Here is a 27,380-nt window from a genome sequence, read left to right as displayed (position 1 = left end):
CCCTGTTACCAAAAGGGGCGTACAGTCTCAATAGACCTGGCAGATGCTTACTGGCACCTTCCAGTCAGCCGCCCCCTCTCCTCCTACCTAGGATTCAAGCTACAGAAGACAAAGTATGTCTTCAGAGCCATGCCCTTCGGACTAAACATAGCTCCAAGAATTTTCACGAAACTTGCGGACACAGTCGTACAACAGCTACGCTTAGAAGGCGTTCAGGTAGCAGCATACCTGGACGACTGGCTGGTGTGGGGAGCATCCAAGACTACTTGTCTGCAGGCAGCCACAAAGGTGATCCAGTTCCTGGAACATCTGGGCTTCAAGATCAACTACTAGAAGTCTCACCTCTCTCCAGCTCATGAGTTTCAATGGTTGGGAATCCATTGGAATTTGCTGTCACACCGCCTCTCTATTCCACCAAAGAAGAGGAGAGAGATCGCAGGTTTTGTCAAGAGACTACTGAAATCCAACAGGATTTCAAGACGCCAACAGGAAAGAGTACTGGGCTCTCTCCAGTTTACAGCAGTAACAGACCCAGTGCTAAGAGCACAGCTACAGCTAAAGGATGCGTCAGGAGTCTGGAGAAGATACGCATCAAACACTCGAAGAGATCAACAGAGACCGACACCGACCTTACTGCGATCACTTCCGAGTCCGTGGTCGAAGATCAAGAGCCTAGCAAGGACTATTCCCTTACAACCACCTCGACCGTTGGTAGTCATCCACACGGATGCCTCAACGGAAGGATGGGGAGGTCATTCCCATCAAAGGAAAGTTCAAGGGACCTGGTCATCCCTGTTCAAGACCTTTCACATCAACATTCTGGAGGCCATGGCAGTCCTCCTGACGTTGAAAAAGCTATCCCCTCACAGATCATCCCACATCAAGTTGGTCTTGGACAGCGAAGTGATAGTGAGATGTCTGAACCGACAAGGCTCAAGATCGCCCTACATCAACCACGTGATGTTGGCCGTCTTTCGCTTGGCAAGAAAGAAAAGATGGTATTTATCAGCAGTTCACCTACAGGGGCTCCGCAATTTGACAGCGGACGCTCTATCCAGACGAAAGCCGATAGAGTCAGAATGGTCCCTAGACACTGACTCATTCTCCTTCATCTTGGAAAAAGTCCCAGAACTACAGTTCGACCTCTTCGCAACGAGCGATAACAAGAAACTACCTCGATACGTAGCCCCATACGAGGACCCTCGGACAGAAGCTATGGACGCCATGTCCCTCGATTGGAACAGATGGAGTCATATCTATCTGTTCCCGCCAACTAATCTCCTGCTGAGGGTCCTCAACAAGCTGAGATCCTTCAAGGAGACAGCAGCAGTAGTGGCTCCCAAATGGCCCAAGAGCAATTGGTTCCCTCTAGTGATAGAACTGAGGCTGAGGCTGTTTCCTCTACCGAACCCAGTTCTATCCCAACTGGTTCAGAAGTCAACTGTCTACACTTCATCACTGAGAACCCGAAACCTACATCTCGTGATTTTCTTGCCTTAGCAGTCAAGAAAAGGTTTGGGGTCTCAGAAGACAGCATCGACTTTATAGAAGAATACAAGTCAAAATCAACCAGAAGACAATATGAATCGTCTTGGAAGAAGTGGGTCTCTTTTATTAAAGCAAAACAGCTGACAGAAATCACGATAGACTTATGCCTGTCCTTCTTCATCCATCTTCACGAACAAGGCTTGGCCTACACCACGATAACTACGTTTAAGTCAGCTTTGACTAGACCTCTTCTATACGCCTTCCAGGTGGACCTGTCGAACGAAATCTTCAACAAGATTCCGAAACCATGCACTAGACTTAAACCAGCAGCCCCTCTGAAGCCCATTTCATGGCCTTTGGACAAAGTCTTGCACTGCTTCGAACTTGAACAATGAAGATTGCTCCCTAAAGGCTCTAACACAGAAAGTGATATTCTTGTTCGCTATAGCCTCGGGGGCTAGAGTTAGTGAAATAGTGGCCCTATCAAGAGACGAGGGCCATATTCAGTTCACAGAAGAGGGAGAACTGAATCTTTTTCCTGATCCTACATTTCTCGCCAAAATCGAGCTACCCACCAAAAGGTGGGGTCCTTGGAGAATCTGCCCTCTGAAGGAAGATGTCTCTCTATGTCCAGTAGAGTGTCTAAAGGTCTATCTTCGAAGAACTTCAGACTTCAAGGGAGGACAGCTCTTCATAGGCGAAACTTCAGGATCAAACTTATCCCAGAAACAACTGAGGGCGAAGCTCACCTACTTTATTCTCAGAGCGGATCCTGACAGTACACTCGCAGGTCTTGATCCGAGAAAAATTGCTTTCTCGCTGAACTTCTTTCAGCATATGAACTGTTTGGGGCTTTACAGTGAAAGGGTGAAAAGGTGTTAACACCTTTAAGTGTAATACCCTTCATTAAGGATCACCCTGGTGACCCTTGGACTGTTCTTTATAGGTGTAGAATCTAACCAATAATACCAGTGCCGTGTGTACATTCGTACGCAGTGTTTGAACATTTCCAACATCGAAGTGAAATTATCTTAATAATTTTGCAAAATCTTTGAGTGGCTTTCTAATATATATTTCTTCCCTTACAGGTGATAAATATAAATATATTTTAAGAAAGTTGTTTATGTAACAAAAGATTCTATTTTAATACATTTATTTTTGTCTATACAAATAAATACTAAAAATGTATTTGCGTCTTATTCGCGCCACAAGTAGTTGAATAAAACTAGCCAGAGTCTTTTAATTATTTTCCTAATATAAAATACTTGAAGTTGCTTCCATGTGTGAACATGCTTGTGGTAAATTAATTCCACTTTGTTCTCACGAATACAAAACCTTGTCGCTTCTATAGTTAGTGTTAACAGATTCCCTGCAGGGGGCAGGAAGCCTTAAGTTAGTTCCAAACTTAGTGGATATGACGAATAACGGTAGCGTCATATATTTATGTGGTTTGGATGACCATATAGAAGCTGAATCAAGGTAAAGGCACTGATGGACCCGACCTCCTTTATAAAAAAGGAGTATACATATATGTAACAAATCCCCACCCAAAACTACTCTATCTGTAGCCATCCATGCTTAATTGCAACAAGGAATGAGTTACGCCGTAGTAGTACGGGAAAGGGGATCCACCGGGTAACCTTGATGACGGCTCCCCTTCAATTTCGCCACTCTTCCCCCTCAGAGCGAAAACTCTATTCGGGGTGAAGATTGCCATGTGTCGTATCAAGAAATACGTCCCCTGATATTATGCGATATCCTTGAATTTTCTCGAAGATACTCACGCCAGGAGTTAGAATTCTGGAGACCTGTGGTCAATTCTCTGGGAGTATCACTATAGCCAAATGTCCCTTAGAAAGCTGCCTAAAGGAACCTTCCATCAGGACGACATGGCCATATCACCCAAAAATAGATTTTTTGCTTTGCTCAAAATCCGTTTTATGGCACATGAAAAGTTACATTGTTTAAAGTTTTTCATTTTCTTCAGGTAAATCAATATTAAGTAGGAAACAAATTCACAAGAAAAAAATACTGTAGAGTACAGTTATTATTTTCCTCAATTATGTGGTACATAACATTAACTTGAAATATAAATACAATAATGTATTTATGCAGTATTGGTAAATGTTCTTGTACACTACTTGAAAACAGTTGTCTCCTTATTAAACTTTTAAATATTGATTTATTTTATTATTTATATAGATTCATTTAAGTCGCTCATCTATTATTACTTTCTGTATTTTTTTCAGGATCTTTAACTTCCATGTCAAATAATCATCAGTTTCTGACTTCAATGGTATGGAAATTCTTGAAGAATCGAAGTATGTTGAGTTTTGTATTATGATAAGGTAGTATAAGTGATATTTGTGAAGTACAAATGTAATTTAGGTATTGTAAACATTACTTGAATTGAAGACAGTTTGACTATTGTACCATTATATTTTCTAACTATTTTGCCTTTGCTATGTAGGAACCTGTTCACTTTTAAAATAGTTAATGTATCCTTTTTTTGAGTGATATGCATTATGTATTTGTTGATACTATAATGGTTCTTTATCAAATTTAACGAAAATTATCATGAAGATATTCAATATGGCATTTGTATATAAATACAACTGGCCTATCTTTGTGAGCCTTTCATCCTGAGTGAAAAGTGTAGCATTGTTGCAATGTTTCTCTGGAAGATTATTTAAGAGAAATTACTATGTGCTCAGGACTTCCACTGCAGGTATCCTGTATAAAAATATCTTATATTTAGGAAAATTGTAAGAAAGTGCCATCATAAGTAAGAAATTTAGGATGGTTGACAGGAAGCAAAGATACTGTACATTTTATGGTGTAGCCATCCATCTTCTAAAGTTTAATGTTGTAGGAAAGGATTGGCAATACTGTATATAACTTTCATCCTGTATTATACTGTACTGAAAGACTACTGTCTAGGACGGAAAGGCTAAAATGGATTCTGAACTTCATGTAAAAGTTGAAGGTCCGTTGTTATCTCCTCCTGTAAGTCATGAAAACAAGGATACTGATAGCGTTAATGCAGCCACCAGTGACAGCTCTTCATCTTGGGATCCATCCTTGAAGATGAAGATTGAACCAGAAAATGACGAGTCGAATGAAGATGAGGTGAAATTTTCAAACACGATTTATTCGGAGGTGAATGAGGACGATCCACAAATTTGCGGAAATAAAATAAAGAAAGAAATACCGGTAAACATATTTATATTGACAGGCATCCAAGCCAAATTTAATGAAAGTGGTTGTCAGGAGAGCCATGTTAAAACTAAGGGGAAAACTCAGTCTGAAGGGAAATCATTCAAATGCAGTGAATGTGGGAAATCCTTTTCCCGGAAGAGTACACTTATTGATCACATCAGGACTCATACTGGAGAGAAACCTTTCAAGTGCTGCAAATGTGAGAAAGCCTTTACTCAAAAAACTAATCTCAGGTCTCATATGATTAGCCATGGTGATGGGAGACCCTTTAGATGCACCGAGCGTGGCAAAGCGTATTCTCACAAGAAGGACCTTTCAAGGCACACGAAGACTCACACTGAAAAGAAACCATTTCCTTGCAGTGAATGCGACAAGGCATTTTTTCAGAAGACTTCTCTCGTGGATCACATGAGGATTCACACAGGAGAGAAACCATTTGTGTGTAGTATGTGTGGGGAGGCCTTTTATAGAAAGAATTATCTTTTAATTCATATGAGCAATTACCACGTAGAGAAAGCATTTGTCTGCAACGAATGTGGGAAAGCTTTTCACCAAAAAGGTTATCTTAAAAAACATATGGAGATTCACATTGAAGATAAGCAGTTTAATTGTAATGAATGTGGAAAAGCCTTTTCTCGGAAAATATATCTCAGAAGGCATATGGACAGCCACATGGGAGAGAAAACATTTAAATGCATGGAATGTGAAAAAGCGTTTACTCGGAAGAGGGCACTCGATAGTCACATGAGAATTCACACGGGAGAGAAACTGTTTCGATGCCTTGACTGTGATAAAGTATTCAGTCGGAGTCCTAGTCTTAAAAGTCACATGAAACGTCATACTAGAGAAAAATTTTAGGTCATGCTGGAGGGAACCCAGGGGTCATTTTGTATAGATTGGGAATTTATAAAAGCATGCTCTCAGAAAAAGGTATTCAAGTGTACAGTAACCAACTACCATGCAAACCAGATGCATTTGGAAGCTGGGAATTTTGTTAGTCTAACATCATTAGGGTTAGACATCTCTCAACCTAAATGTAACTCACAGGCCTTCACTGTTTTCCATTGACTGATCCTGCTATCACTAACCAACTAGGCTATTATTATTATTATTATTATGAATAGTGGATTTCACGCGCCTTTGCTTTATACACGACACCCAAAAGGTGCTCGCGCGAGGGTTGTAACCTCAGCATTCCATGCTTTTATCTTTCTCTGGTATAATTGGAAGGTTTTATCAGAAAAGATATACAAGAAGGACTCTTTTCACCGGGCGCCACAGGTCTCGACCCAGAAATAGATTTTTCCTTCGTCAAAATCCCTTTATTATTATTATTATTATTATTATTATTATTATTATTATTATTATTATTATTATTATTATAACCAGCTCAGCTACATTCTAGTTGTAAAAGCAGGATGCTATAAGTCCAAAGGTTCCAACAGGGAAAAATAGCCCAGTGAGGAAAGGAAATAAATAAAGTACAAAAGTAAAAAACAATTAAAATGAAATATTTTAAGAACAGTAACAACATTAAAGTAGATCTTTCATATATAAACTATAAAAACTTAACTAAAACCAAAGAGGAAGAGAAATTTATTTCAAGATTTTTAGCATCTAGACGAAAAAAAAAAATTAAAAGAAAAAGAAAAACCAAAATTCTGTCAGAATTATTTAGTTTATAAAGTAGTTCTTATGGTATGATCTTAAATGCAATTGGTGTCATATTAGTGGAGAAATTGCTACCTAGTTTAAAAAAAAAATAATGATTTTTACTAACAAATCTAAAAGATTTTGCTTGAATTGCTTGAAATTTTTCTATAATGGAAACTATGTATTTTGAATAATTATAACAAAGAAATACAAGACATAGCAGATGGTCCCCTTAATGGACAAAAGGGCACTAGTGCATCAGTTACCACTTACAGCTAGAGTGTTCCTTCTCCTATGAAGGGCATGTGTTTATTGAAGGAAAAGCAAATGGGAAAATTTTGAAATTTTACCATTAAAAGCTGGTCCTATATCTTATCTCTAAAACCATGATGTGAGAAAAATTGCTTCTTCAGTAGGATTCTTTGTTAAAAAGCAATTTTAGGTCATCCAGAGCTTTACGGGTTGGTCTGGGCATAGGATGCTTATTAACCACTACTTGGAACCAATCCGAGCTGAATAACATTAATGTGCAGTACTTAGCTCATTCATGACTCCTACAAGAGGAAACCAGAGGGAGGAAGGGCTATATCATCCAGAAACATAATGACAGGCAGTCAATCTTTCTCTGGAGTTTTTGCTCATAAGATGAGTGTCAGACTATTTAGTTTTCTTATTTATACACACTTGGTTAAGTTTGTTTGCCTGGTTGTAGAAAGTTGTCCTTGATGGTGCATGAGTCTGCTTAGTTATTGCTCTGATATTAGTCCTTGAAGACCACACCACATCAACCTCAAAAAAGTGGTTATTAAGAAGAATTAACCTATTTTTGGGCAGATGCTGTGTGGTCTGCCAAGACCCTCCCTCCTCAGTAGCCTCACGTAGGAGAGTTGAATGATTGATTGTAGCGGTTGAGCGCAAGTAGGTGTGCAGGTACCATTGTCTCCAGCAGTAGTAATAGATCTTGGGGATTATGTGTCATTGATAGCCCAACGATTTCAGCATTGGTGGTGCTGTGTTGAGTTCAATAGCAACTGAACTCAAGGGTATACCTTATATACACTGATTGTGTGCCATGCATGCTGATACTCTGACCATAGAGCATGTGAGACAATATTCCTTTGGTACTTTTATGTCATATTGGATTCTCTGTTCTCAACTTTTACAGGAAAGTCTTAGAGACCACAAAGCACCTCTTCAAAATTTGTTTTTCCTTTGTCAAGACCAGTTTTCTCTTAATTTCAGTGACCAACCACTGAAAGTTTTTCTCTCATTATTACTCTGGGAATAAATGTATCTTTTATCTGTAGGCCATTAAGCTAAACGACAGGTTTTTTTTAATACGCTCTCGAACTAACGAACGATATCAGTAGAGAATAAAGAAAATATTTAATGCACGATCAGTATGAAATTGATTATGGTACATGCCAAATTAAAGGAAAATTTTAATCCCAATTAAATAAAAAGCAGTTGCTAACAACTTATGACCCTCACAACAACGTACTTATAGGGGAAAGGGGTATCTGTTATTGCTGATAGTCCATTTTTTTTAAAACACTGAATGTTTCCCAAAGCAAGAAAGAAAGAAAAATCATACCAAAGTGTGTAGGCTACAGGGATACTATATATGCCCAATATCTGAGGTAATATTAAAACGAGCAACTCCGATTAACATGGTTGCATTTTTCACGCTTGGATGACATAATTAAGGAATGTAAATTAAAGGAAACACAAAAACACACATCACTTCAAGCATGGGCTGAATAAAAATAAACCAAATGCAGTACTGTTCAGTTATGGAAAACACTCGGAGTAACCTGGGAACTGCTACTTTCTCTACAATTAAGATCAAACAAAATTTTTAAAAATGTATACCAGAATCCATGTACAGTATATAGATGGACTTCACCACGTGGCAATTAAAAAAATCAAATAGATCACATAGCCATTGATAAAGAGAGAAGGACTTTAAGAAATGTAAGAAGCTATAGAAGTGCAGATATTAGTAGTGATCACCAGCTCCTCATTACCATACTGAAATTAAAACTGAAAGCACCCAACATAAATGTAGATAGAATACCTAGGTTTGATACAACTAAGCTTCTTGAAGAAGAGTAAAGAGAAACCTTTGCAATTGACGAAGAATGGTGTGATATTAAGAACATATAATTCAGTTGGTAGTGAAGTTTTGGGACAAAAGCCATGGATATCAGGAGATACTTGGGATACTATAAAAAGGAGATAAAGACAGAAATTTATTTTTGAAAGTTTTCAAGGAAGTAATGAAAATTACAAGGTAGAGCATGCTAAGTATTCCATTCTTGATTGTGACGTCAAAAGAAAAGCCAGGAATGATTGGAGAGAATATTTAGACAGGAAAGCAGATTAGGCAGACAAACCTATGAATTCAGGGAGTGGCTATGGAGTAAGAATGGCTCAGAATTATAAATGAAATCTCTACAGGGGCAAAGAAGAAGAAGGATATATCCATCAAAAAGAGAGATGGATCTTTTATAACAACAGAAGATGAAGAAAGGCAACGTTGGATTGAACACTTTAGTGAGGTTGTGAATAGGAGATATTAAGGGAATAGTTTGATTAATATACTGTACCTGTAGCTGAGGAAGACCTTGATGTGCCCATGGATAAATTCAGTGTGTTTGAAGTCGAAGGTATCCTTTAATAACTCAAGAGGTGGAAAGCCCCTGGATACGATGGAATAACTGCCGAGATGATGATATCCGAAAAGGAAGCGACTCCCAGAATACTTAGAAAATTATTTTGTAGAGTGTGGAGTGAAGCGGTAAAACATGATGAATGGGAGCTGGGAGTGTTGGTGCAAATGGCAAAAAAAAAAAGGAGGCTGACTGAGTGCAATAATTACAGAGGCATCACACTTATGTCAGTTGTCATGAAAATATATGGTGTGCTTATTCTAATCTAAAATGACTCGGGGGAAATATTGATGAAAAGCTGAGAGGAACAAGTATGATTTAGAAAAGGTAAAAGCTGTAATGACCAAATTGTAATTTTAATGTGTTGTGACAGAAATGTGTAGAATATAGAAATCCACTTTTGATGGCATTGTGGACAATGAAAAAGCCTTTAATAGTGTGCACCAGCCAATTTTGTGGAGAGTCCTGTGTTTTTATGGAGTTCCTCTTAAATATTTAAATTTGATTGTCTGTTCATGAGCATAGCAAGTGCAAAGTTTATGTTAGTGGAATCCTATTAAAAGAATTTCCAGTCTTTGTGGGGGTACTTCAAGGGAATGTGATGTCACCTATGTTGTTTATCCTACTCATGGATTTTGTAATGCATAGAACAGGTGGGGATGGTTGAGAAGGATTGGACTGGATTGATAATAGGAAATTGGCTGACCTAAAGTATGCTGATAATGCTATCCTTATTAGCAGAACAGTACAGGATTTGCAATGCTTGCTTACCAGAATGTATGAAATATTACATGACGTTGAACTCCGGATAAATAAAAGAAGACGAGATGATGAGAATGGAATATGCAATGGAGAATGAAATATTATTGAAAGGAGAAAGAATTAATGAGGTAGAATCATTTAAATATTTTGAAACTATGATCTCTAATACAGGGTCTTTAGAATTGGAGTTTAATAAAAGATTGAAAAAAAGAATCGGACAATGGCTAGGTTAAGTAAAATTTGGAAATCAAATTTCGTGAAATTACATATAACAATCAAGCTATATTTTGGGGTATGACAATGAAACAAAACCAACAGATTTTGTAGATTTGAGAACAAAACTCTTAGAAGAATATTGAGAGTTAAATGGCAGGACAGGATTAGAAATGAAACTATAAAAGAGATTATTTGAGTGCCATGTGTAGATGAGATCATGGTGAGGGGTAGATGGAGATAGTTTGAGCATGCTCTTTGCACTCTCCAAGAGAGATTAGTTTACCTAACTTTTAATGAGCTGCACAAGGCATTAGAAAAGTTGGAAGACCACGGCCTACATGGCTGAGGATTATAAAGCGTGAAGTAGGAGATGATGAATGGAGAAGTATAGATTTAAAAGCTCAAGATAGAGACTGGCGAAATGATGATGATACCAGAATACTATATTTGTAAATGAATAAGTTGATAAATGTAAATATCCTATATGCTACAGTATATATCTGTATAACAACGTTCAAATTACTGAAACAAGGTAAAAGAAATTAAGGTAAATCTGTTGTATGAGAAGACTGCTAAATTACAAAACCATCTATGTAAAGGCTACAAAACCATCTATGTAAAGGCTATGCTTTGGTTATGTGAAGATGTACTGTATTTACAAATTTTTTTTTTTTTGCTTTCTGCATTCTTAGAAAATAAAGATAAAGGAAATAAAATGTTATATCGTGTTCTTCCTACATACATCACCCAAAAGGGAAACCATTTTGTTTATATTTCATCACCAATCACAACAAACAAACAACTGCATTTATACATCTAAGTGATAACTGACGATACCAATCGCGTTTAGTAAACCATGTGAAAACTGTTATTTATTATAAGATGGTTTGAATAAGTTTGATAATTATATAAAAAATTCTCTTTATTAATGTGTGCGCATATCCTTGATAGCGGTAGCTAGATTCAGCTGATAATGTATACATTTTCTTAGTTGGTCTGGCATATGTAATTTCCATACAACTGTAATTCAAAACATCTTGCCATTAAATAAATATTGCACAAATTACAATTACGGTACGTTATGGACTACCATACTTCATACAGTTTATTAAAAGCTATTAGTGTCATTAGTTATCAACTGGATGTGTAAATGCATTCGTTATTCATCTTTGGCAATGAAAGTAGCAAAGCAATGGTTTACCTTTGTTGCATAGTATGTAGAGAATCATGATACAGTACAGTACAATATAGCAATTACTTTATTTTTTTAATTACTAATTTCTAAGAATGAAGTAAAACAACATTCGTAATATCATCTTTACATGTACAGTACTAAGAATACTATTTGCTATATGTGTATGAATGTCCTCGAGAGCAGTAGCTTTCATATCAGCTGATGTCAAAATCAGACGAGTGCGTTCACATTTTCTCAGGTGGGCGTGCATAGAAAAATTTGATTTCATGATATAAAATTATTCCTTGAATAGGCTATAGTATTTATTATGATATGCCAACAATAAATACGGTAAAAATTATTTTATTACCTTTTATGTATCAAGATGTGAATATCTCGGAAGCATGTGTTTCTTACAGTAACCTTTGCCAACCAAATTTCACTCTGGTTATCTGAATTTAGTCTGTTATACGTATCTGAAAAATGTTATAACTGTCCATTATAGCGAGGTTCTTGTGTAATTTTCTATTATAATTATTTTTACTTACCAATCGTATATTTCGTATATCCTAAGTTACTGTGTTGTCTTTTAGGGATAAGGCACTAGTATGTTTATTTATAATTAGGAGTGCATTTACTCTTATTTAGTTAGAAATAAGTAGACTTGTCTACGTTTCCAAACATCTTAAAGCCATGTTAGTATTTATATTTTTGAGACAATAGTGAATCATCTAGTATTGTAGATATCTGTATACCATTGTTAGCTTTTATAACGTTTGCATTATTGTTCCATGTTATAGCTGTGAATGTTATCTAAAGATAACGAGGAGCAAAAGTTTTTGTCTAACAAACTATAATTAAGAAGTTTTAAAAGGGTTAAACAATAAAAGCAATCGTGAATAAATGCTGGACAGTAGTCATTTTTTTTTACCTTTTTCAATTTCTGTGATATACCTATACTGTTGCTGCGAATGACACTTGACTAATATTAATCAATGAAGATAAAATGTTATTAAAAAATTTTCATTCTTTTTAGTGCAGTATATATCTAGTCTATTTAACTAATAAGCAATGATTTATTGAGAACAATTTATCGATATTCATCATAAAGTGATAAACCGTCATATGAATCAGATGCATTCGGAACTGGAAAACTCGTTTGTCCCAACATCATTAGGGTTAGACATCATACAACTCACCTGAAGCTCTCATCCCTCTATCAGCAGATCCTGCTATCGCTAGCTAACCAGACTATGAATGTAAGAAGTATTCATGCATTTAGATATTAATTGAATTGGTATTTACGTTATAATTTATTTATAATTTTTTTTCACATTTTACTTACCAACAAATTCAAATTCTTTTACAAATTCAAATTCTTTACAATTTTCAGTCACATGATCGCCGTAACTCTCACTGGTGTCTACATATACTCTACTAATTGATGTAAACAACAGCCTTATCAAGAATTCCTACTGCTATTTGCTCTTAATATACATAATGCTTTTAAATAGTGAGTGATTTACACCGTATTTAATTCCATTTCTCTTAACGACTAACCATTGAAATATTTTTCTTGCTTTTTTATTATTACCCTTTGTTCTGACACTAAATATTCTGACACTAAATACAAAATCCTTCTGCTATTTATTTGGTGAATCTGGAATACTAGCCATTAAAACTTTTAAGTGAAATATAACTACCAGGCAGCTAATTAGCTCGGGGGTAGCCTGCTACCCCTCACGCACACACCAGTGTTGTCTTCTCACTGTTGCTTTTGGCTCGATGGAGAGCAGACGTAGCCCAACCCAACAGACTTTGCCATTTGAACTAATTCTTTCCTTTGCTTTTTCTTTTCAGTTGTGCTTGTGCTTTCTTCCTGCTGTCCATCATGCGGACTTGTCCAGGACCTGAAGGGCGCTCCTGTGGGACCTTCATGTCCTCCGCCGAGACTGACCCCCCATTCGTTGTATCCGGGTCCATCGACAAGTCCCACGGGTAGAGGTCTCGAGACTCAGAAACTCAATGTTGGACAGTTCTTCCCTGTTCAAGCTGGAAGAAGTCGAGCAGGCAGCTGATTGCTGGTGGAAGTCCAATCAGGACTCCCTTCTCCATAGGGCATTGACATCTCGGTCCTGTGGTAAGGCCCCACCTTTTCAGAAGAAACAGCGGCAGACCCTCAACGGGTAGGACAGCTAGGTCCTCCAAAAAATTGTCCGAGAAATGCTCTCCTACAAAAGATCAAAAGGGCTCCAAGTCCCCCATAGGAGGAAAAAGGGATTTTGACGAAGGAAAAATCTATTTCTGGGGAGAGACCTGTGGCGCCGGGTGAAAAGTCCTTCTTGTATGTCTTTTCTGATAAAACCTTCCAATTATACCAGAGAAAGATAAAAGCATGGAATGCTGAGGTTACAACCCTCGCGCGAGCACCTTTTGGGTGTCGTGTATAAAGCAAAGGCGCGTGAAATCCACTATTCACAGGTTGTCTTCCATTTAGTTAATTCCTTCGTCAAAGGGATGGGCCGATACAACGGCCCTAGACACACCCCCATCGCCGCACCACCCACGCCACGACGCGAGCGCCATCTGAACAACATCCTTCTTTTTGGAATACAAAGTGTTGATTTGTTTTGTTGTGCTCTCGGTCTTTTTTATCTATCGTGGATTTATTTTGTCATGTCCGAAGCTTCATCTTCACACATTCCAATGTTAAGTACCATAGTTTGTTTTGACAGTATTTTATTGTACCGGGCTTTTGTTTTATATCCAGTATAGTCTGTTTTATTATTCCCGTCTGGCCTTTCATGGCGGCCATTGTTTGTTCACTTGTTGGGAATTCATCTTTGTCTGCCCGTTTAGTACTCTGTCACTTAGGTTCTTGGTTAAGTCCCTGGCCTTATGCCTTTAGAACCGTTATTATTTTTATTTTTATTTTTTTTTTTTTTGTGTATTTATGCTCATGGTACTGTGGCTGTGGCCATTCCCACTAGGGAGGTCAATCCTCCCACTTGCCCACCAGTGGGGGAATGCCTGCAACACTGCTGGTAGAGGTGGCTGCAGCACGGGCAGAAGCCTGAAGTCTCCGTGATTCGTTCAGAGCTTCGCATCCCATTCATTCTATGTCTCCCTCCATTGACTTGGGATCCAGTCCCATCGAGCTCCTGCGCGAAGGGATCTGCAAAGAAGCTGGCTTGAAGTCCAAACCATGTTGGAGAAGGGCGCTCTCCAAGAGGTCCACGATGGTTCCCCAGCCTTCTCCAGTCGACACTTTCTTGTGAAAAAGGGATATAGAGGCTGAAGACCAGTCATCGACCTCTCAGCTCTTAACAAGTTTGTTCTGCAAACTCTGTTCAGCATGGAGAGGGTAGACATGGTCATACAAGCAGTAACACCACAGGACTTCATGTGCCCAATGGATCTCAAGAACGCATACTTCCAGGTTTCAGTTCATCCGTCTTCAACGAAGTATCTAAGGATCATACAGGAAAGCAGACAAGTTCAAGGTTCTGTACTTCGGTCTTTCCACAGCACCTCAGTGTCATCTTGGGCTCACAGGAACAGTATCCGTTTCCTAAGATACCTCGACGATTGGCTGATCCTAGAAGACTCTGTGGTAACCCTTCTTCGAAACCGAGATAGACTACTCGCGCCTAGCCAGGATCTGGGGATCGTCGTAAACCCTGAGAAGTCATCCGGCCACCTGGTGAGATAATGCTGCTAGAGAGTTATGGGGTCCTTTGACTTGCCAGACAGTACTAAATTGGATCCTTCTCTCTGGTTACGGTTCATTTTCCCTTTGTCTACACACACCAACACACTGAATAGTTTGGCCTATTCTTTACATATTCTCCTCTGTCCTCATACACCTGACAACACTGAGATTACCAAACAATTCTTCTTAATCTAAGAGGTTACTGCACTGTAATTGTTCAGTGGCCATTTTCCTCTTAGTAAGGGTAGAAGGGAGACTTTAGTTATGGTAAGCAGCTTTTTTAGGAGAAGGACACTCCAAAATCAAACCATTGTTCTCTAGTCTGGGGTAGTGCCATAGCCTCTGTACAATGGTCTTCCACTGTCTTGGATTAGAGTTCTCTAGCTTGAGGGTACACTCGGGCACACCATTCTATCTTATTTCTCTTCCTCTTGTTTTGTTAATGTTTTTTTATAGTTTATATGGGAGATACTTATTTTAATGTTGTTACTGTTCTTGAAATATTTTATTTTTCTTTGTTTCCTTTCCTCACTGAGCTACTTTTCCTGTTGGAGCCCTTGGGCTTTTAACATCATGCTTTTCCAGTTAGGGTTGTAGCTTAGCAAGTAATAATAATAATAATTCATTGGCAGCTAAAATCCAGGTGGAATCAACACAACAACTCCCTGGATGTGTTAAGTCCCCGTAGGACTAGTGCAGCAGACGGACCTTCGATGGTGGGTGGCAGACGAGAACCTCCACAGAGGGAAAGACCTTCTTGTACCTCCCTCCGGAGTTAACGCTCTTTTTGGATGCATCGTAAGAAGGGTGGGGTCCCCATATGCCGCACCACATGGCCTCCGGGCTCTGGTCCGAGTCCAAAAGGTACCACCCCATAAATCCAATGGAGGTAAGGGCAGCCTTCTTAGCGCTCCAGCAGTTCCTGGGGGGTCACTCTGAGGTGCTGATGAGTGACAACACCACAGTAGTGGCATACATAGACAAGCAAGGCGGTAACTTTTCGCAGCCCCTTTGCCATCTAGCAGTGAAAATGCTAAGATGAACAGAAGACAACTTGGTTTCCCTATTAACCCGCTTCATTCTAGGTAAGCAGAATGTGCTCGTCAATCTAAGCAGAGCGACTCAGATAGTGGGCTCTGAGTGGTCTTTGAATCATTTAGTAGCCAATAAAGTCCTGACTTTGTGGGGTTCCCCATCTGTGGACCTGTTTGTGACGCCCCTGAACTTCAGGGTCCCGCTGTACTACTTCTCAGTCCCGGATCCTCAGGCTCTCTGACAAAATGCATTCCAATAATGGTGGGACAACATTGACATTTATGCCTTTCCCCCATTCTGTCTGATGAGAAGGGTGCCCAACAAGACCAGAGTATCCAAGAACCTATCTATGACTTTCATAGCTCTTCTATTGTATCATGCAGAGTGGTTCCCGTACCTTCTGCAACTCCTGATAGAGATCCCAAGAGAACTCCCTCCACGACACAACCTATTCAAACAGCCACTCATGAACATCTTTCACAGAGCAGTAGCTTCACTTCGACTTCACACCTGGAGACTATCCAGCACCTTCTCGCTCAGAGAGGCCTTTCGCAACAAGTTGCAAAGTGGATGTCTGAATACCTGTGAAGATCTTTGACTTCAGTCTACCAGGCCAAGTGGACTGTCTTCTGTGGTTGGGGTATTTTTCTCCAATAATAACAGAGCTCCTTGTTTCCCTAAGGGAAGAAAAGCTTCTCTCGGTCTCTGCGGTAAAAGGCTACCACTCAGCCTTGAGCCTCGCCTTTAGAGTGAAGAGAGTTGATATTTCCTCTTCCTTGGAGTTCTCTCTCCTCATACAAAGCTATGACATTACTTTCCCCCAGTCGGAAGTCAGACCTCCATGAAACGTGGTTCGCGTCCTTTGGTCTCTGAAGTGAGCTCCCTACGAACAATTACGTTAGGCAACAGATAGCCACCTCGCTTTGAAGACTGGTGTTCTTGCTCGCCTTGGCCTTGCCCAAGAGAGTCAGTTAACTTCATGGCCTATCCTACGATGTCGCCCATTCAAAGGGATGGGTGAGGTAACACTCCGCTTCATCCCTGAGTTTATTGCTAAAACTCAAAATCTGAGAGTAGCAGATCCTAGATTCTGGCCCTTTTGGATTGGGAGTCTTTGTTTTGTAACTGATGATCCATATCAACTATTACTATGCCCAGGGATGGGTTCGAGGTATTACCTCAAAAAGACTGCAGCAGCTTGCCCCAAAGTGTCAGCACTTTTCGTAAGCACGGAGAAGGTCCAGAGGATCACGAAGAATATCATATCTGCTTGGATTCACAAGGTCATATATTTTTCACTGAATAATGATCCTCCTCCAATTCGACGACCCAGAGCTCATGACGTTAGGGAAATTAGTATGTCCCTAGCTTTCAAAAGAAACTACTCTGTGATGCAGGTCCTACAAATGGGAGCGTGGAAACGTCTGACGACCTTCACTGCCCTCTAGATTGTAGGTTGACCAGGGCTCCAGTCACCTGTTGAAATACTACTGCTAGAGTTTTGGGGTCCTTTGACTGGCCAGACAGTACTACATTGGATCCTTCTCTCTGGTTACGGTTCATTTTCCCTTTGCTTGCACACTCACCAAATAGCCTGGCCTATTCTTTACATATTCTCCTCTCTCCTCATACACCTAACAACACTAAGATTACCAAACAATTCTTCTTCACCCAAGGGGTTACTGCACTGTAATTGTACAGTGGCCACTTTCCTCTTGGTAAGGGTAGAAGAGACTCCTCAGCTATGGTAAGCAGCTCTTGTAGGAGGACACTCCAAAATCAAACCATTGTTCTTAGTCTTGGGCAGTGCCATAGCTTCTGTACCATGGTCTTCCACTGTCTTGGGGTAGAGTTCTCTTGCTTGAGGGTACACTCAGGCACACTATCCTTTATTTCTCTTTCTCTTGTTTTGTTAAGGATTTTATAGTTTATATAGGAGATATTTATTTTAATGTTACCGTTCTCCAAATATTTTATTTTTCTGTTTCCTTTCCTCACTGAGCTATTTTCACTGTTGGAGACCCTTAGCTTATAGCATCCTGCTTTTCCAACTAGTTATAGCTTAGCAAGTAATAATAATAATAATAATAATAATACTTTACCTGCAATACAAATTATCTCCAAATTTGTCATGTTGGTCCATAAGGGTATTGGTCATATTCCTCCTGGACCTTAGTGGTGTTCAGGTGGACTCCAATTGTTACTTCTCAATTCCCTTTGGAGTTTTTCTCAATCAGTATCTTTGGGGTCAATCAGTAGAAGTGAGACCTCTGTATCAGTCAGCTATTTGCACTGGCGCAGGTGAATGGTCCTTCCTAAAACATACACCAACTGTTTAGATGATCGAGGTAAAGTATTCTTTCCTTCCCCTTCACAGCTAGGATCCAACACTGACTCCATTAGTCAGGAGGAAGGTGAAACTTTTCACATTTCCCCATTCCTGCATGCAATAAAAGGAGCATCCTTGCCTTTGAAGATCACCCACTGACCAATTCCTTTGGATTTCATCAAGCAGAGCATGAGCCTTGTGTGCTCATGCTTCGCTGTTGCTTCGGTTACAGGTGAGTGGTCCCTCAAGCACTGATTGCCAGTACTACGCCACGGAAGGGTAGGGGATACGCAGCTAATAAAGCCACCTTTCCCTTCATCTAGGAGGGGGTGACAGAACTCACCCAGTGATCATTTCCCAGGACTTGTTCAGCTGATCCATGATCCCTATATAGCAGATCTACTGGCATTCAGTAATGGTTCTTCCAAGGATTGAGTGCCTGCATTATTCAGGGAGAGTGGTATGTTTTGCCCACCTCCAAGGTGTCTTGTTCTGCTGGTTCTCAGGGAGGTCCTGAAAGAGACTTTGTGGGCATTCTTTATGAGGAAAGTCGAAGAGATGTAGTCTTTCCATCCAGAAAACCTTCAGCAGATCTTGGACTTTCCCCTGCCTCTGCCAAATTGGCTTCTTAGTAGAGTTGGATCCCACCTCCATGAGGAACCAATACTGCTCTCATAAAGCGCTAACTGGTTTTGCCAAGCCCGAAACTTGGGTCTTAGGGTGAGATGGTCTTTATCCTCAGGGCACTGGGTTATGCACCTCCTGTGAATTTAAGGATATTATAGAAGCCTATCTTTTAGACTCTTTTCTGCATGGGGAAGAGGTAGGAAATTTACAGACTGTAATTATGTTAACAATGGAGAGATGGGGATTCTCGCACCTTTGTATTCAGTGAAACATTATAAAAACCCAGTTCCTTCTGGAGTCTATTCCTTCTATGAACATATGACGCAGAGATGCCTGTTGTTATGGAGTGACCAGAACTGCTTCTGTACTGGATTCGACTTTCGTTCTAAATGCCATTCCTTCTGGCTCTGAGAGTCTTCTGACAGCCGAAGCACCTGAAGTCAGTGCAGGCCTCTGCCATCTTGAGGAGAAACTCTAGAATGTAGCCATCTGAGTATTGATTCAGATCACTTGTTCGTGTACTTTGAACCATAGATACTGTATGGGAGTTTCAGACTTTGTTCACCTCATTACATTTGGGACATTGCCCTCAGACCCCTGGGTGTGGTTTCTTGGGTTCTGTCGCTACTAAGCAGTTGCGTAATTCTCCCAGCTCCCGCATGGGACAAGTGAAATTACCTTCTTGTCCAAGTTACCTTCTTGTCAAAAAATGGTAAAATAACTGGCTCGTATCTTTTATTGTTCTCATTTCATGGGGATGAAGCAGCCAAAACCATTATGTGCTGATCAAGATGACTGGTGGTTGTCCTTTACACTTATGTTTCTTCTTGATAGACATATAGGTGTTCTGTGACGTATTTCTGATTTTCCTTAAAATCAGTACTGGCCAAGACCCTACCAGTATCTACATTCTTATTTGTCACTGTCAGAAGGTTGCTAGAGTTGCCTAACTTTTCCTATATAGGACCAGGAAGGATAACTTGTCTAGGAAAGAAAAGAACCTTCCAGTCTGGTTTTAGGGGACTGCCTCCCACCTAACGATGAGTCTCCTATTTAAATGATGACAGTTTGTATTGGCGTGGGAACAAATAGGAAATTTTAAAAGTAAATTTTATTTTTCCTAACTACAAATCTGAGTCTTATACTGTAAAATTACACTTTCCACCTCAATCAACCAAACTCAGTTCTCAGGCCAAAGAATATTGCCACAAGTAAGAAAGATTAGGAGAGTGAGCAGCATCAATAAATAATTGTATTCTTTTCTCAATGAAATGGCCAGGCATGGTGTGCAGGTGGGTGTCTCCTCCCCCACACTTACCTGGTACTTTGTTAAAAGTGTCAGTGGCCTTTCCAGCTTGCTGAAGGTATACTCCTATTTAAATGACTTGAGTTTGGATAGTTAGGAAATATACAAATTACTTAAGAATTTATGATTTTTTATTTCTTTAAGGAGATTGATTTTTTCACACAAAAATTACATCACACAAATTTGTGAGATAAAAATATAGAGTGCTGCACCATTATTATTTAGTTCAATTACTATATGTGCTATAACACTAACTTGAGAAATAATTACAATAATGTATACTGTAGTATGGGTATTATTGCTGCATTTTTTACTGTTTATGTACAACTGAAAACAATTATTTTCACATTAATCTTGTTAATGTTACTTTATTTTGTTATTCACATAATTCATATAAATCACATGTTTATTATTACCTGTAATATTTTCTTTTTTCAGAAACTTTACTTTCCAATAATCATGTTTCCACCTTCAATGGTTAGGGAAATCTTGAGGAATCAGCATCTGTTGAGTTTTGTTTTATAATGCAATAGTATGAGTGATAATTATTAAGTAAAAATTTAGGTAAATATTCCTAGTATTGAAAAAGACAGAAGATAATTTTAGCTTTACTTTATTTCCTGTCACTGAGATATTCAATTCTGAATACTTTACTATAAAGTATTCAGAATTGAATATCAGTTCCAGTAATTATTATAACTTTACTATGACATTAATCTGATTGCCTTTAAACACTTTCAGTGCAACATTTTTAATTCATATGTCTTATGGATTTGTTTATAATGGTTCTCCTTGCTCCCCCCCCCCCTCACACACACCTGTGCTTGAGCTCACTTTGCTCTCGGCTTGGATGGTAGTCGGACGTGTCCGCTTTCATCCTCGCCGCCATTGGTAGCCATTAATGCTTTTTTTTGCTTTTCCTTTTACAGTTTGTGTGTGAAGTTGGCCTCTGTTATTATGCGTACCTGCCCTGGATTTCCCGACCGCCCCTGTGGAACATTCATGTCGGCGGTCGAGACCAAGCCTCACGCCCTTTGTCTTTCCTGTAGGGGCCAACGGTGTGATAGCGATAACAGGTATAGTGAGTGGTCTACCTCCCAGTGGGAGAGGTTTTCGCGGCGACGGAAGAAGAAGTCCAAACGGGATATTTCTCATTCGAAGGTTTCTTTGAAAGGAGAAAAACCCAAGGCCTCTTCTTCCGTTGCTCAAACTTCCTCCGAAGCTCCCACTCGATCGGTCTCTTTTGAGAGACTGTCGAGTCGTAGCGTAGGCCGTTGTACTGTTTACCAAACTCAGGGTTCGAGAGATGGCGTTGCTTCCCCTAGCGAAGTAGCTCAACCTCTGCCCCCAGGGGAGGATTTGTCACTAAACCCTCTTTTTCAGCTTTGGTCCTCCTTGGGGCTTGAGGGTTTGCCCTGCAAGAAGGTCTTACTTGACTACATCCGATTGGGTGCCGCTGTCAAGCAATCGCCGCCTCCGACAGAGGTCAATCCTCTGTCGATTGTCGACGTTGTGGTGTCAGAGGTATCCAATGCGGTATCACCCATCACCTCTGCCTCTTCAAACCCTACGGTAGCTGACGGCTTAGTTTCTCCCGGTCCTGGTCAACCAACGAGGGAGAAACTAAGTCCAACAGTCTCTCCTGCTGCTGTTTCACTTACAGAGACTCCTCTTCGGAGGACAGCAGAAGGTCAGCTTGCTGATCCAACGGACCCCAGAGGGCGCATCTGTCGCAAGGCTCGCCTTCCTTCACCTGTGGTGAGGAGGCGCCTCTTTGGTTCTACATCTTCGTTGCAGTCCCCCGCAGAGGAGCCTCGTCATCGATCACAGACGGTTCCTGTCTTGGTCCTGGACCTTTCTGCGGATCGTTCGCGATCCCCTTCGGTGGAAGATCGTTCTTTCAAAGGACACGTCGACCTTCCACCCGACAGACCTGCCGTCGCCCTTCCTGGATGCAGATGCACGCTACGCGTCAACGAAACCTGACTTCCACGTTCGTCAGGCCTCGTCAACTAACCCTAATACAGGGCATCAGGGGCGTATGCGACAATGCGCGCATACATCCCATCAGGAGCCCAGCTCTTCTACTTGCTATGCTCGCAATCATGAGCATACGCGCCCACATTCTCCTGCACACCAGGCTTTGCCTGAGCAGACACGGCCACACCCAGCTGCGTGCCATTCCTCACCTGCGCGTCAGCGCTCTCCCACTCCAGCGCCCATGCCCAGCAGTCATCTCTCCTGCGCGCCCACGATCTTCTGATCTGGGCGCTATTGAGAAGTCAACTAGGTTGACTTATCTCCCGCGCGCCAGCACTCGCCATCGCGCCAGCTCTCGCCATCGCGCCCCATTGCCTGCACGCATCCACGAGGATACGCGCATGCGCCCTACGCGCCCTTATTGTGACGCGCGCCCACGAGCAGCACAGGCTTCAACTGCGCGCCAGGGGTCTTTCTCCTGCGCGCACGCACGCACCCTACAACTGGTTCAGGCTCACGTGAACTCTCGCCCGTGCGCCCGCACACTCAACACCCTGATCCTGCGCGCGCGAATACTGTCCCGCGCACACGCGCCAACAGTCTCCCGCACGCGCTCCTGTGCGCCATCAGTCTCCCGCGCGCGAGACTGCTGAGCTACGCACGGCAAGGTCGCCATCGCCTCATTCCCCTCCCCGCAAGTGCATAACAGCGCGCATTGTGGCGGAAGGGAAACATCTAGAGGGATCCAGGATCCCTAAGCCTTTCCAGGCAAACCCACCAATGAGAACTCCTCCCAGGGATCCAGTAAGAGAACTTACTGGAAGTCGAGACCTGAGCTAGCATGCTCTCTGACCCGGGGTTAGCCTCAGGGCGCGTATCCCTCCGCCTGAGGTTACCCCTCATAGAAAACGGGAATAGGGTAAACTAACGACACAAAACTCTGGTCGGATGGGAGGAGATCCCAGATACTCCTAAGAAAGTAGTTCGAGGTAAGTACTCCGTGTTGGAACAAATACAAATTACTTAGAAATTTGTCATATTTACATGTAATATCATAATAATATCAACATAGATATACACTTTACTATATTGGAAAACATTAACTGTCTTTAAATTAAGAAATACTCAACAATAATTACTATGATAAAAATACTTTTACATATACAGAGATTGTTTAGTAATATCTCAAAACAAATATAAAAACTTTTAATAAGTTCCAAGTAGACATCTATTGTTGTTTCAACATTGCTAAGAAATTCTAGATAAACCTGTAACAAATAATTCCAATCTTTGCTAGTACCACCACTGTATTATACAAAATATATATATTTTTGAATGATCACAAGCATATATTGCAATGGACTTTAGTAAAAATGAACCATAGGTCAAATATGAAATGAAATGTTGATCAAATAAAACTATCAAACATTGCACTGTATATAAATTTCAGCATTTCAACTGATTCACCTCTTAATACCTATATTATAGCAATGAATCACTTATTGGAAAATTTTAAAATACTGTATAGTGTATTAATAAACATTACATTGCATGTATAGTTATCCTTATAAATTTAGGAACACTTCACAGCAAGCTGAAAAGACATCTGACAACTCAATATCTGTGTAACAAAATTCTACTAAATGGCATGATAATTTTTACCAAGAATTAGTAACAGATATCTAGCTAAAATAACTAACATCAAAGTCATGTAGTTATGTATCAAAAACCCTTATATTATGCCATTATGGAGTTGGAATTCTTCTTAGGTACCAGTGATGCATTTCAAAATTCACAAAGCTATGAGTACATATACTTCAAGGCACTCCATGCAGGCAATCACAAGATAAAACAACACTAATGTTTTCAAATGACATCATGATATGCAAGCCACAGTCACAACTGTTACTGGTTGCAAAGCTGGATTAGCAATAGAATAGGGGAATTCGTCAAACCCATGGCAAGCAGCACCATGCTCCCCATCAAGATTCACAGCTACGACTGCCCCCATAAAATTTGGATAGTATGTAGCAATACGAAGAACAGACATTTCGGCAGCTTTCATGGGAGAAAGACCATTTCGCATACCTTCAACAGCAATAAGTGCCGGCATGAAGCGCATCATCACATCGCCATCTCCAGTAGCTGCAGCGCCTCCAATATGTCGATCAACATATGATCCACTCCCAGGAACTGGAGAGTCACCCACTCTACCAGGAACCTTATATTTTGCACCATTTGTTGATGTTCCACAAGCAATATGACCTTCGAAGTCAATTGCAACCATTCCAATTGTATCATGATTAGCAAGATTGAAATTCTTGCCTTCTTTGGCAACATGCCACTTCTTTGCTTTAGTAGATACATCTGCCGGAGCATAAGGGCCACAGGAAGTTGCTGGGTCAGGTACCACATTTTTTCTGTAATTTGGTTGACAGGAATTAATAATCCAATCTTCATGCATCTGTTTTGAGTGATCTGTTACGAGACTCTCTTCCTTAAAGCCCATCATGATTGCAAACTCAGTGGCTTGGTCACCAACAAGAAGAGTATGAGTAGTGTGTTCCATAACCATACGAGCTACAGAGATGGCGGACTTGACTCTACGAAGTGCACCGACAGCCCCAACATCATGTGTTTGTCTGTAACATAATTATAGCTTTAATATATCCTAGTTCTATATAAGATAAAAACATTGTACAAAAAAGTATGTATTCAATTCTCAATGCAAATCTTAAGATTTTTCTATGGTTTAAAAAAAATTACTGTTCCTATGCAGATACAAACCATCGTCATTTATGTAGGGAATATGTTTTCAGCACGAAAGCTAAATAGCCACTGAACTGTTTAATGAGCAGTTAAGCAACAGGTGGGAGCGAAGTCTCACCACTTAACTTTTAGGCCGCATCAAGTCAGATGTTAATTTTCCTTTTCTTTCAGGATTGTTATTGTGAAGCAAGAAACTCATTGTGGAGGATGGACTTAACATCCAGTTTTTGGTTGAGTTGGCTGTAAATCCACTCTCTTTCCATGAACATGATTGTTCTGAACCATCCTTGGGAGGGAGCCAATGCCCTGTGTTTCGGTCCCACTGGGCTGGGGAACATGACCCTGTGTCACAGACTATGGGGCCGGGCTTGAGTTCCCAACTACCCCAGTAGCCAAGAGGGACTGTTTACATCACACAGGTGGTGAACAGTGAGCATTATCTGATGATTCCAACACTTGACTGAAGAACCTGCATCACAGAGAAATTTGTCTTAAATGCTAAAGAGGTACTAATACCTCTTATATCGTGAGCTTTTACGTTTACCTTCCGTGAAAGAGGAAGTGAACGTTCGGTAGGTAACCTTTCTCGGCCAGAACGAGATTGTGTTCTTGGATAACTTCTTTGATCTTCCCATGCTCTCGGAGAGATGTTGCAGGCGAGGTCTAACGGTCTTCGTCCGCTTAAGATAGGATCTCAGTACTCCAGTACTCTCAAAGGACACAATAGCTGCTCATGACCATTGGTTATATCCCCAAAAACCCTGGAATCAGGCCACAAAGGATTTGCACTTTAGCTAACTAGTTAAGACAAGGGAGAGCAAGACCTGCTTCCAACCCCTTGAATGGGTGATGTTAAATAAGAGACCATAGAACTCGCCGACTTGTTTAGCCGAAGCTAAATCAGGCAAGACTACCGTTTTCAGGGTAAGGTCCCTGTCTTTGAAGCTTGCCTCAACAGTTAATAGGGTACCCTCTTCCAGAAATGTAATACCTTAACATCATTCTGTGATAATGGACTCACCTGAACTGATGGACAGATCAGCTCAAAACTTTTTAAGCAATTAAATTTCTTATGAAGAAATTTCTTCCCTCTTTAGTCTAAAGGCTTAGCTCAAGGCCGAGCAAAAGCCTTTTAACACTGAAATGGAGCAATCTCTATCCTTGCAGAGGACGAACAAAAAATCAGCGATTAACAGAAGAGGTTCCGAGAAGATACACCCCTCCCAGGACACTAATCACACTGCAGACAAGGATCTGCCTTTCTCTGTGAGGACATGCTGGATAACCTCTATGTGTGGAAGTTGAAGGGATCCAGCTGCACCGTGTCATGTGACTGGCATAAAAGGTCTGGGAGAGCAGGCAATTCTCTCTCAAAGTTTTTGTTAGGAGGAACAGCAGGTCCGCGTACAACTCCCTCTACGGCCACTTCAGTAGTAGGAGTCATTAGTAGGTTTGGCGTTGCTCCAACTTGATTAAGGATTATTTTTTTATATGTATTCCACAGATGCTGGAGTACATTCTCAAACCCTACTCTCAGGTCTGGAACTGGAAAGCAATAAATCAGGAGCTTATGGTTCAGAGAGGTCATGAACAGATCCACTGTCTGAGAACCACACTAAGTTAGGATATCCAATGCTATCTGAGAGCATAAGGACCATCCTGACCCAACTATTTGCATCTTCCTACTCTACTTGACAACTACTACATTCCTGCTGCCCAAGATGAAACAAGCTGACATACAAGTTGAGATCTGCCCACTCAAAGGGTCCTTACTGCTAGCTGGGACAGTTGCAGAGACATAGTGCCTCCTTGCTTGTTTATGTAGGACACCTCGGTAGTGTTGTCATTCATCAACACCACAGAGTGCCCTTTCTGACAAGGGCAAAACTAAAGTAGCAGCTCTTATTTCTAGAATGTACACCATATGCTGACCAAGTTCTCTGGATACATCTACTAAGAGGATGAATTCTGGTGGAGCCTCTGAGAATGGGGGTCCCCTTTTTAGGAGGTTAATCTCTTCTACCCACCATCAAAGGTCCTTTCTGAACTCCTCCCCTATCCGTACTAGATAGAGCGGAACGTCCAGATGCTGTGACCAAGAGCCTTTATTCCCCACTGCAAAGATCCAAGACATGATCTGCCTCTGGGGAATAACTGTTATACCATGTTAATTGTCCCAGGAGCTTCTGCCACTGTCCTGCTGGAGGAAGGGGAGAGGTACCTCTTGCACTTGAGAAATCCTTTCCTGGGATGGGTATAGTTTCCCTTGCACTGTATCTATATCCATTCCCAGATACACTAGTCAATGAGTGAGAATTAGGACAGCATTTCTTTGATGAATCACGATCCCCAGGTCTTGGCAATGAGCGAACTCTGTCTACGAGGAGAAGGTTGTCCTCCAACTCCGTTAGAACCAGCCAGTCGTCTAGACAGCGGAG

At 40.7% G+C, this 27,380-nt stretch overlaps 2 protein-coding genes across 3 annotated transcripts in view; one reads left to right on the top strand and one right to left on the bottom strand.

The window, feature by feature from the left end:
- The window catches only part of LOC137654516 (zinc finger protein 84-like), a 64,019-nt gene extending 54,773 nt beyond the window's left edge, over positions 1–9,246 (top strand). Inside the window, exon 3 of the mRNA XM_068388213.1 lies at positions 4,864–9,246. Coding sequence (XP_068244314.1) covers positions 4,864–5,565 — 702 coding nt within the window. The 3' untranslated portion in view covers positions 5,566–9,246. The remainder of the gene's footprint in view (positions 1–4,863) is intronic.
- A 14,268-nt stretch (positions 9,247–23,514) lies between these two features.
- Positions 23,515–27,380, bottom strand: part of LOC137654515 (N(4)-(Beta-N-acetylglucosaminyl)-L-asparaginase-like) — a 54,340-nt gene continuing 50,474 nt past the window's right edge. The window contains exon 4 of one of the 2 annotated variants that reach the window (XM_068388212.1): positions 23,515–24,815. In XM_068388212.1, coding sequence (XP_068244313.1) covers positions 24,050–24,815 — 766 coding nt within the window. In that variant the 3' untranslated portion in view covers positions 23,515–24,049. The remainder of the gene's footprint in view (positions 24,816–27,380) is intronic. The other variant, XM_068388211.1, reaches the window with a different exon arrangement.

Source organism: Palaemon carinicauda, chromosome 15 (genome assembly GCF_036898095.1).
Source record: "Palaemon carinicauda isolate YSFRI2023 chromosome 15, ASM3689809v2, whole genome shotgun sequence".
Lineage (NCBI taxonomy): Eukaryota > Metazoa > Arthropoda > Malacostraca > Decapoda > Palaemonidae > Palaemon > Palaemon carinicauda.
Note: the sequence above shows the minus strand (reverse complement) of the source record. Positions and strands in the feature narration are given on the sequence as shown.